This window comes from Globicephala melas, chromosome 11 (genome assembly GCF_963455315.2).
Source record: "Globicephala melas chromosome 11, mGloMel1.2, whole genome shotgun sequence".
Taxonomy (NCBI): Eukaryota; Metazoa; Chordata; class Mammalia; order Artiodactyla; family Delphinidae; genus Globicephala; species Globicephala melas.
This window is the reverse complement of record NC_083324.2, coordinates 51073495-51085738: the sequence shown is the minus strand read 5'-3', so window position 1 is coordinate 51085738 and position 12244 is coordinate 51073495. Positions and strand designations below refer to the sequence as shown.

At 39.8% G+C, this 12244-nt stretch overlaps 1 protein-coding gene across 20 annotated transcripts in view; it reads right to left on the bottom strand.

Annotated features, from left to right (window-relative positions):
- CLASP2 (cytoplasmic linker associated protein 2) overlaps positions 1-12244 on the bottom strand; it is a 183856-nt gene that overhangs the window by 103213 nt on the left and 68399 nt on the right. For all 20 annotated transcript variants that reach the window (XM_060307485.1, XM_060307486.1, XM_060307489.1 and 17 more), the window contains 2 exons: positions 3952-4031; positions 1577-1669 (listed from right to left, as the gene is read on the bottom strand). In XM_060307485.1, coding sequence (XP_060163468.1) covers positions 1577-1669; positions 3952-4031 — 173 coding nt within the window. The remainder of the gene's footprint in view (positions 1-1576; positions 1670-3951; positions 4032-12244) is intronic.

The window sequence follows — 12244 nt, the reverse complement described above, 5'->3', positions numbered from 1 at the left end:
TACTGCAATATTGTTAAAACAGCACAAAATATAAAAACAAGTCCATCCAAGTTTCTAGAAACATACAGTCCACCAAAACTGAATCAAGAATAAATAGATAATTTGAACAGTCCAATTGCTAGGAGTGAAATAGAATCTGCAATAAAAAAAACTCCCTGCAAACAAAGTCCAGGACTGGATGGCTTCACTGGGGAGTTCTACCAAATGTACAAAAAAGAACTTATACCAATCCTTCTCAAACTCTTTCAAAAGACTGAAGAGGAAGGAATACTCCCAAAATCATTCTATGAAGCCACCATCGCCCTGATACCAAAATCAGACAAAGATGCTATGAAAAAAGAAAATTATAGGTCAATATCTTTCATGAATATAGATGCAAAAATCCTCAACAAATATTAGCAAACTGAATCCAACAACACATAAAAAGGATCATACACCATGGTCAGGTTGGATTCATCCCAGGGTCACAGGATGGTTCAACATACACTAGTCAATGTGGTCAAAAACCATATGATCATCTCAACAGATGCAGAAAAAACATTTAATAAAATTCAACATCCATTCATGATAAAAACTCTTATCAAATTGGGTATAAAAGGAACATATCTCAACATAATAAAAGCTATTTTTGCCAAACCCACAGCCAATGGTTTATGCCAAACTCAAACCCAATACTCAATGGTGAAAAGCTGAAAGTCTTCCCACTAAAATCTGGAACAGGACAAGGATGGCCTCTCTACCACTTCTATTCAACTTAGAAGTCTTAGCCACAGAAATCAGACAAAAAAAGAAATTAAAGGTATCCAAACTGGAAGGGAAGAGGAAAATTGTCACTATATGCAGATGACATGATAATTCGTATAGAAAACCCTAAAGACCCCACACAAAAACTATTAGAACTGATAAATGAATTCAGCAAGGTACCAGGATACAAAATTAGCATACAGAAATCTGTTGCATTTCTTTACATTAACAATAAACTATCAAAAAGAAAAAGTAAAAAAAAAAAAAATCCCTTTATAAATCACATAAAAAAAAAAAAAAACCTAGGAATAAACCTGAACAAGGAGATGAAAGACTTATATGCTGAGAACCATAACACGTTGATAAAGGAAACTAAAGATGATTCAAAGAAATCATCCCATGCTCTTGGATTGGAAGAATTAATTACTGTTAAATGGCCATACTGCCCAAAGTAATCTACAGATTTAACGCCATCCCTATGAATTTACATTCCCACCAACAGTGCAGGAGGGTTCCCTTTACTCCACAACTATGTAACCCTAATGAGAGTCATGGTCCCTGGGCATCAATGAAGTTCAAAAAGTAGCACATGGGGAGACACTAACAAATGGGTGAGACAGGCTCCACCTGATTAGCAAAACAGAAAAAAATGGACCCTAACTAAGAAAAGGCCTATTATCTCAATGTGTTTTCCAGAAAGAAATGTTACCTATCAGACTCTCTATTTCATAAGCAAATACCAGATAGTACTACTATTGAATTTCCAAGTTTTTGAAAAAGAACATTGAAAAAACAAGGAGAGGGATAAGAAAATAAAAAATAAAAAACTTACTGCATTGGCACGCTGATCCCAGTCATGTTTGTCATCTGACAAAATTTCCCTGATTTTATTTAATGTTTCTTCAAGTTCTCGACTAGAATAGATCTTAAAGAAAAGATGCAAAATTATAACATTAATATTTCTTGCCACAGCAAAATTATGCCCTCATGTTCAAATAATCTTTCCAGTAATAGTATTATTTCCCATTCTAGCACCATTTTTAAATGGAGAATGAAAATACATTATAGATAATAATAAAATAAAATGCTTTGTCTTCCTTACCTATTACCCAGGTAAGGGTATTTCTCCATTCATGAGTAACTTCAAATATACTTTTAAAGTACTTTGTCATTTAAAAAACAAAATGCAAATATCCTACAGATTAGTAAAAACAGGACTGAGTTCTCAAAATGACTTCAGGTATATAACATATCTATTGCATCCGTATACTTATTATACAATATTGCAAAAGGACATGTTTTAGGTTAGTCCCTCCTCTGACCCTCTCAATAGACTGTAGCCAGGAGAGCTACATGCTTTATTCCCTCTGGAGCTAACTGTCTGCCAAACACCATTATCCTTTATCCTTTCATTCACTTAACAAATATTCACATAACAGGGATGTAACATTCTAGGCACTAAGGACACTATGGTGAGCAAAAAATAGGCATGGTCTTTGCCTTATGGAACTTATAATCTAGTCAGGGAAAGAAAAAAATTAATCAAATGATATAAAATATGAAATTGCAAATAGAAAGTATCACCAAGGAGAAGCACATACTGCCATGAAAGTATACATACAATAGGGGGTTTGAACTAGTTAGGAAAGTCAAGCTTGAATTGAGAGCTAAAGCATGAGGCAGACATCATTAGACAAAATAGAGAAAGATCAGCCTTCCCTGCAGTGAACAGCACGTGCAAAGGCTCTGTGACTGAAAGAAACTGAAAGAAGGCCAAGTACAGTAGTAAAGAGTGCAAAGGGGATCAGGGGAAGAGACAGTGACCCAAGGCCTAAGTCAGTCAGTGCACAGTATTTCTCTACATCACAGTCAAGGTTCAGAGGGGGCAAATGACCTAAATTAGTTCAGTTAGAGTGAATTTCAAAGTTTTACATGGTCAACTGCGGAAGAGGCAGAGGGTACTAAGGGAGTGAGGCTCGGACAGCTGCAGCCATGTTGCTGACCATGAGGGAAGACGATGCAGAAGAATCCAGAAATGAGACATAAGAAAGAATGGGGTCCTAGATACCATCTGAGTAGTACAAACAGATACTGCCAACAAATAGGCCCTATTTATATTTTCCACTTTCAATGGCCATTAAATTCCCCTTTTACTTAAAACAAAAACTTGCCAAAAACAAGAGTACAAAGGGGAGCAAGGCATGAGACAAGGCTGAAGAGACAGGAGTGGAACCAGATAAACATTTGTTACAGAGTGATTACTGGAGGCTTCTGAGCCTTTCCTGCCTCCCACTTTCCCTTCACAAAAGTCCTTCTGCCATATTTAAAAAGAAAGGCAGGTTCCTCTCCCACTCCTAATCTTATTATGATGCTTTGCTCTGGAATACAATGCCAGGCTCCCCCTTTCCTAACAAGGGAAAAAAGGGCCGACTCAAAAATTTACTTCAGTGAGGGGGTACATAATTTTTTAAACATTCTTTTAGAGGGCATACAGAGAGAAGAAGTTTGAATACCACTAAGTTAGGAATTGGCTGCAATAAAATAATTCCTAGGTTTCTAACTTGTGTAACTGATTAGGTTTCCACATATAAAACACTGGAAGAGTAGGTTTGAAAGGGGAAGATCATGAGTCCAGTTGTGGGCACGTTGAATTTGAGATGCCTCTGAGACATCTAAAAGGAGATGTCAAATAAACAATCAGTGGAAAAATTAGTTTCGCACTAAAGAGAGTTCTGGCTGAGCGATAAAAACCTGTGCATTACCTATGTAAAGGCAGGAAGTAAAGCCATGGATTTGAAGGAAGGAAGGAAATGGAGAGCGAGAAGAGAGGCCCAGAACCAACCCTTAAGAAATCTCAGCATTCAACAGTCAAGTAAAGAAGGATGTGGCTTTAAAGGAGAAAGAGATGAAGTGGACAGAAAAGTAGGAGGAAAAAAAATGGAAGAACATTGTATCACAGGCACCTTTAAAAAAAAAAAGTGGATGTAGTTGGACACTGCAATGTAATATGATTCAATGATATGGATTCAATTTTATTTCAGCCTCACTGAAAAAATCACTTGGAAGTCTAATTGTACCAACAAATAATAGTTTGTTAAGTCAATTCAGGAAGAAAAGAATTTGGAAAACAGGGACAAAAATAAATAATATTACGAACAGGCACATAGGCAATATTCATGGGGAATGCCATTTCACTGGCAGCCTTACCTGTATAGAAGGGACATCTGTAAAAGCCTTTATAAAATCATCTTCATCAACTGCTCCGGCACCTCCTTCCTTAGAAGCACCTGATAATTAAAAATAAATTTATTTTTTAAAGTTTACTTTTAAGCATTTTAGCACTGAGAACACCATGAAAAATATTAACTCTTTTGATATGAAAAAGGCATAATTTTGAGACATTCCATTTTATAAGAAGGTATTAAAAAAATCTCCAACTTTTCAGAAAAGAGAAGGTACTTAGCAGTAGTTGATTAACTCTCTATAAGGTACTAGATGAGGCTGGTAGTATAATCCAAACTATAAGAACACAGCCAAGAGCATCTACTGAACGCTGGCAGAAGACCTCAGACCTCCCAAAAGGCAAGAAACCCCCCACGTACCTGGGTAGGGCAAAAGAAAAAACTAAACAGAGACAAAAGGATAGGGACGGGTCCTGCACCAGCGGGAGAGAGCTGTGAAGGAGGAAAAGTGTCCACACACTAGGAAGCCCCTTCGCGGGTGGAGACTTCGGGAGGCGGAGTGGGGGAGCTTGGGAGCCGCGGAGGAGAGCACAGCAACAGGGGTGCGGAGGGCAAAGCGGACAGATTCCAGCGCAGAGGATCGGGCCGACCGGAACTTGCCAGCCGAGAGGCTTGTCTGCTCGCCCGCCGGGGCGGGCGGGACTGGGAGCTGAGGCTCCGGCTTTTGTCGGAGCGCCGGGAGAGGACTGAGGTTGGCGGCGTGAACACAGCCTGCGGGGCGTTGGTGCACCGCGGCTGGCCGGGAGAGAGTCCGGGGAGAAGTCTGGAACTGCCGAAGAGGCAAGAGACTTTTACGTCCCTCTTTGTTTCCTGGTGCACGAGGAGAGGGGATTAAGAACGCTGCTTGAGAGACCTCCAGGGACGGGCGCGAGCCGCGGCTAGGGGTGCGGAGCCCAGAGACGGACGTGAGACGCTAGGGCCGCTGCTGCCGCCACCGGGAGGCCTGTGTGCGAACACAGGTCACTGGCCACGCGCCCTTCCGGGGAGCCTGTGCAGCCCGCCACTGCCGGGGTCCCGGGATCCAGGGACAACTCCCCTGGGAGAACGCACAGGCGCGCCTCAGGCTGCAACGTCTCGCCGGCCTCTGCCGCCGCAGGCCCGCCCCACACTCCGTGCCCCTCCCTACCCCCGGGCCTGAGTGAGCCAGAGCCTCCGAATCAGCGGCTCCTTTAACCCCGTCCTGTCTGAGCAAAGAACAGACGCCCTCCGGCGACCTACACGCACAGGCGGGGCTAAATCCAAAGCTGAGCCCCTGGGAGCTGTGAGAACAAAGAAGAGAAAGGGAAATCTCTCCCAGCAGCCTCAGAAGCAGCGGATTAAAGCTCCACAATCAACTTGATATACCCTGCATCTGTGGAATACCTGAATAGACAACCAATCATCCCAAATTAAGGAGCCCTGTGGATGAAAGGCTCTTGGGGCTGCAGCCAGGAGTCAGTGCTGTGCCTCTGAGGTGGGAGAGCCAACTTCAGGACACTGATCCCCAAGAGACCTCCCAGCTGCACATAATATCAAACAGCAAAAATTTCCGAGAGATCTCCATCTCAACGCCAGCACCCAGCTTCACTCAACGACCAGCAAGCTACAGTGCTGGACATCCTATGCCAAACAACTAGCAAGACAGGAACACAACCCCACCCATTAGCAGAGAGGCGGCCCAAAATCATAATAAGTCTACAGACACCCCAAAACACACCACCAGACGTGGACCTGCACACCAGAAAGACAAGATCTAGCCTCATCCACCAGAACACAGGCACTAGTACCCTCCACCAGGAAGCCTACACAACCCCTGAACCAACCTTAGCCACTGGGGACAGACACAAAAAACAACAGGAACTACGAACCTTCAGCCTGCAAAAAAGGAGACCCCAAACACAGTAAGATAAGCAAAATGAAAAGACAGAAAAACACACCGCAGATGAAGGAGCAAGATAAAAACCCATCAGACCTAACAAATGAAGAGGAAATAGGCAGTCTACCTGAAAAAGAATTCAGAATAATGATAGTAAGGTTGATCCGAAATCTTGGAGATAGAATGGACAATAGAATGGACAAAATGCAAGAATCAGTTAACAAGGACCTAGAAGAACTAAAGATGAAACAAGCAACGATGAACAACACAATAAATGAAATTAAAAGTACTCTAGATGGGATCAATAGCAGAATAACTGAGGCAGAAGAACGGATAAGTGACCTGGAAGATAAAATAGTGGAAATAACTACTGCAGAGCAGAATAAAGAAAAAAGAATGAAAAGAACTGAGGACAGTCTCAGAGACCTCTGGGACAACATTAAACGTACCAACATTCGAATTATAGGGGTTCCAGAAGAAGAAGAGAAAAAGAAAGGGACTGAGAAAATATTTGAAGAGATTAGAGTTGAAAACTTCCCTAATATGGGAAAGGAAATAGTTAATCAAGTCCAGGAAGCACAGAGAGTCCCATACAGGATAAATCCAAGGAGAAATATGCCAAGACACATATTAATCAAACTGTCAAAAATTAAATACAAAGAAAACATATTAAAAGCAGCAAGGGAAAAACAACAAATAACACACAAGGGAATCCCCATAAGGTTAACAGCTGATCTTTCAGCAGAAACTCTGCAAGCCAGAAGGGAGTGGCAGGACATATTGAAAGTGTTGAAGGAGAAAAACCTGCAACCAAGATTACTCTACCCAGCAAGGATCTCATTCAGATTTGATGGAGAAATTAAAACCTTTAGAGACAAGCAAAAGCTGAGAGAGTTCAGCACCACCAAACCAGCTCTACAACAACTGCTAAAGGAACTTCTCTAGGCAAGAAACACAAAAGAAGGAAAAGACCTACAATAACAAACCCAAAACAATTAAGAAAATGGGAATGGGAACACACATATCGATAATTACCTTAAATGTAAATGGACTAAATGCTCCCACCAAAAGACACAGATTGGCTGAATGGATACAAAAACAAGACCCATATATTTGCTGTCTACAAGAGACCCACTTCAGACCTAGAGACACATACAGACTGAAAGTAAGGGGATGGAAAAAGGTATTTCATGCAAATGGAAACCAAAAGAAAGCTGGAGTAGCAATTCTCATATCAGACAAAATAGACTTTAAAACAAAGACTATTAGAAGAGACAAAGAAGGACACTACATAATGATCAAGGGATCGATCCAAGAGGAAGATATAACAATTGTAAATATTTATGCACCCAACATAGGTGCACCTCAATACATAAGGCAAATACTGACAACCATAAAAGGGGAAATCGACAGTAACACATTCATAGTAGGGGACTTTAACACCCCACTTTCACCAATGGACAGATCATCCAAAATGAAAATAAATAAGGAAACACAAGCTTTAAATGATACATTAAATGAGATGGAGTTAATTGATATTTATAGGACACTCCATCCAAAAACAACAGAATACACATTTTTCTCAAGTGCTCATGGAACATTCTCCAGGATAGATCATATCTTGGGTCACAAATCAAGCCTTGGTAAATTTAAGAAAATTGAAATTGTATCAAGTATCTTTTCCGACCACAACGCTATGAGACTCGATATCAATCACAGGAGAAGATCTGTAAAAAATACAAACACATGGAGGCTAAACAATACACTACTTAATAACGAAGTGATCACTGAAGAAATCAAAGGGGAAATCAAAAAATACCTAGAAACAAATGACAATGGAGACACAACGACTCAAAATCTATGGGATGCAGCAAAAGCAGTTCTAAGAGGGAAGTTTATAGCAATACAATCTTACCTTAAGAAACAGGAAACATCTCGAATAAACAACCTAACCTTGCACCTAAAGCAATTAGAGAAAGAAGAACAAAAAAACCCCAAAGTTAGCAGGAGGAAAGAAATCATAAAAATCAGATCAGAAATAAATGAAAAAGAAATGAAGGAAACGATAGCAAAGATCAATAAAACTAAAAGCTGGTTTTTTGAAAGGATAAACAAAATTGATAAACCATTAGCCAGACTCATCAAGAAAAAAAGGGAGAAGACTCAAATCAATAGAATTAGAAATGAAAAAGGAGAAGTAACAACTGACACTGCAGAAATACAAAAGATCATGAGAGATTACTACAAGCAACTCTATGCCAATAAAATGGACAACCTGGAAGAAATGGACAAATTCTTAGAAAGGCACAACCTGCCAAGACTGAATCAGGAAGAAATAGAAAATATGAACAGACCAATCACAAGCACTGAAATTGAAACTGTGATTAAAAATCTTCCAACAAGCAAAAGCCCAGGACCAGATGGCTTCACAGGCGAATTCTATCAAACATTTAGAGAAGAGCTATCACCTATCCTTCTCAGACTCTTCCAAAATATAGCAGAGGGAGGAACACTCCCCAACTCATTCTACGAGGCCACCATCACCCTGATACCAAAATCAGACAAGGATGTCACAAAGAAAGAAAACTACAGGCCAATATCACTGATGAACATAGATGCAAAGATCCTCAACAAAATACGAGCAAACAGAATCCAACAGCACATTAAACGGATCATACACCATGATCAAGTGGGGTTTATTCCAGGAATGCAAGGATTCTTCAATATACGCAAATCAATCAACGTGATACACCATATTAACAAATTGAAGGAGAAAAACCATATCATCATCTCAATAGATGCAGAGAAAGCTTTTGACAAAATTCAACACCCATTTCTGATAAAAACCCTGCAGAAAGTAGGCATAGAGGGAACTTTCCTCAACATAATAAAGGCCATATATGACAAACCCACAGCCAACATCGTCCTCAATGGTGAAAAACTGAAAGCATTTCCACTAAGATCAGGAACAAGACAAGGTTGCCCACTCTCACCACTCTTATTCAACATAGTTTTGGAAGTTTTAGCCACAGCAATCAGAGAAGAAAAGGAAATAAAAGGAATCCAAATCGGAAAAGAAGAAGTAAAGCTGTCACTGTTTGCAGATGACATGATACTATACATACAGAACCCTAAAGATGCTACCAGAAAACTACTAGAGCTAATCAATGAATTTGGTAAAGTAGCAGGATACAAAATTAATGCACAGAAATCTCTGGCATTCCTATACACTAAGGATGAAAAATCTGAAAGTGAAATCAAGAAAACACTCCCATTTACCATTGCAACAAAAAGAATAAAATACCTAGGAATAAACCTACCTAAGGAGACAAAAGACCTGTATGCAGAAAATTATAAGACACTGATGAAAGAAATTAAAAATGATACAAATAGATGGAGAGATATACCATGTTCTTGGATTGGAAGAATCAACATTGTGAAAATGACTCTACTACCCAAAGCAATCTACAGATTCAATGCAATCCCTATGAAACTACCACTGGCATTTTTCACAGAACTAGAACAAAAAATCTCACAATTTGTATGGAAACACAAAAGACCCCGAATAGCCAAAGCAATTTTGAGAACGAAAAATGGAGCTGGAGGAATCAGGCTTCCTGACTTCAGACTATACTACAAAGCTACAGTAATCAAGACAGTATGGTACTGGCACAAAAACAGAAATATAGATCAATGAAACAGGATAGAAAGCCCAGAGATAAACCCACGCACATATGGTCACCTTATCTTTGACAAAGGAGGCAGAAATGTACAGTGGAGAAAGGACAGCCTATTCAATAAGTGGTGCTGGGAAAACTGGACAGCTACATGTAAAAGTATGAGATTAGATCACTCCCTAACACCATACACAAAAATAAGCTCAAAATGGATTAAAGACCTAAATGTAAGGCCAGAAACTATCAAACTCTTAGAGGAAAACATAGGCAGAACACTCTATGACATAAATCACAGCAAGATCCTTTTTGACCCACCTCCTAGAGAAATGGAAATAAAAACAAAAGTAAACAAATGGGACCTAATGAAACTTCAAAGCTTTTGCGCAGCAAAGGAAACCATAAAGAAGACCAAAAGACAACCCTCAGAATGGGAGAAAATATTTGCAAATGAAGCAACTGACAAAGGATTAATCTCCAAAATTTATAAGCAGCTCATGCAGCTTAATAACAAAAGAACAAACAACCCAATCCAAAAATGGGCAGAAGACCTAAATAGACATTTCTCCAAAGAAGATATACAGAGTGCCAACAAACACATGAAAGAATGCTCAACATCACTAATCATTAGAGAAATGCAAATCAAAACTACAATGAGATATCATCTCACACCAGTCAGAATGGCCATCATCAAAAAATCTAGAAACAATAAATGCTGGAGAGGGTGTGGAGAAAAGGGAACCCTCTTACACTGTTGGTGGGAATGTAAATTGATACAGCCACTGTGGAGAACAGTATGGAGGTTCCTTAAAAAGCTACAAATAGAACTACCATACGACCCAGCAATCCCACTACTGGGCATATACCCTGAGAAAACCATAATTCAAAAAGAGTCATGTAACAAAATGTTCATTGCAGCTCTATTTACAATAGCCCAGAGATGGAAACAACCTAAGTGTCCATCATCGGATGAATGGATAAAGAAGATGTGGCACATATATACAATGGAATATTACTCAGCCATAAAAAGAGACGAAATTGAGCTATTTGTAATGAGGTGGATAGACCTAGAGTCTGTCATACAGAGTGAAGTAAGTCAGAAAGAGAGAGACAAATACCGTATGCTAACACATATATATGGAATTTAAGAAAAAAAAAAATGTCATGAAAAACCTAGGGGTGAAACAGGAATAAAGACACAGACTTACTAGAGAATGGACTTGAGGCTATGGGGAGGGGGAAGGGTAAACGGTGACAAAGCAATAAAGAGGCATGGACATGTATACACTACCAAACGTAAGGTAGATAGCTAGTGGGAAGCAGCCGCATAGCACAGGGAGATCAGCTCGGTGCTGTGTGACTGCCTGGAGGGGTGGGATAGGGAGGGTGGGAGGGAGGGTGATGCAAGCGGGAAGAGATATGGGAACATATGTATATATATAACTGATTCATTTTGTTGTGAAGCTGAAACTAACATACCATTGTAAAGCAATTATGCTCCAATAAAGATGTTTAAAAAAAAAAAAAAAGAACACAGCCCTCTCATCCCTCATTCAATGCAAGACCAAGGACACAAGAAATACAGGTGAAAGGATAAACATTTAAAAAGCTGAGTAGTCAGTTTATATAACCCTAAATGTCAATAATGATGCCAAATAAGTGAGGCAGAGGATCCACATGTGCTGCAGTGGTCAGGAAAGCAAATGTGAAAGAAATGAGGGTCTTGAAATTAACTTTAAATACAGAAATGATTTTTTTATTGCACATACACAATAAAAAAGTAAACTTAATAGGCAGTAGTTGTTTAACAGCCAATAATTAGCTATTGTCTTTCAGCTCCAAATACACTATTTTATATTGTGATGCTGGGCCTAGGACTGAGCAAACCATTTTTCTGCTGATTCTAATGGTTTCCTGTTAAACTGTGTCAATAAGGATGCTGGAAAGAATGAGCTGAAGGAAGAAGGGACCTGCTCCTTCCTAACTACTTCCTCTTCTTGTCAGTAAAACCCTAGCAACTCTGGCAGGTTGCTCATTTCAGTAGCAGTTCCAGACTGCAGTTTTTCTAACATTCACTGAAACCAGCTCACTATGCCTGACAGAGACACCAGACAGCTAGTACCTGCTCCGCAGAGGTCAAGTCACAGCTCTGCAGGGCCTCTCCTCTAAGCCTCTATGTTTCAATAATTTTAAACTCATTTTGTTCTTCCAGCTTTAGGGGTAGGAGCTATTTACTGTGATTGCTACATCCATGATACTTTATTTTTTATTTTTATTTTTTTCAAATTAACCAGTATTTAAATGGGGAGGGGAGTTGTTTAGCAGAAGTAGTATGAATTATAAATATTATTTCCCGGGTAGTCAGCTGCTATATGTAATTGTTGTGCAGAAGACACTAAAATAGTGTCTTTGCTCTTAATGACAGTGGAGAAACCAGAATCAACAGAGGTAACTTGGTTTCATGGAGAACTGTCGTCACAAAGCTCAACTAAGGAATCTTAACACAGCTGCTGAGAGTACTGTGGTATAGGTAGCTGGGGAGGAGACACCTGTTTGGGGGGGAAGGAGAATAAAGCCAGGAAGGCTCTGCACTGATGGATTGTGAAGCCGGCAGAAGGGTCAGTAATCTTCTCGCCTCCTCGGCCTCTTCCATGATACTTTAGTGTTCTCTTCTTGCATTCTTAATTCATCAATACCCATTTAACAAATTATATTAAATTCTCTCTGCA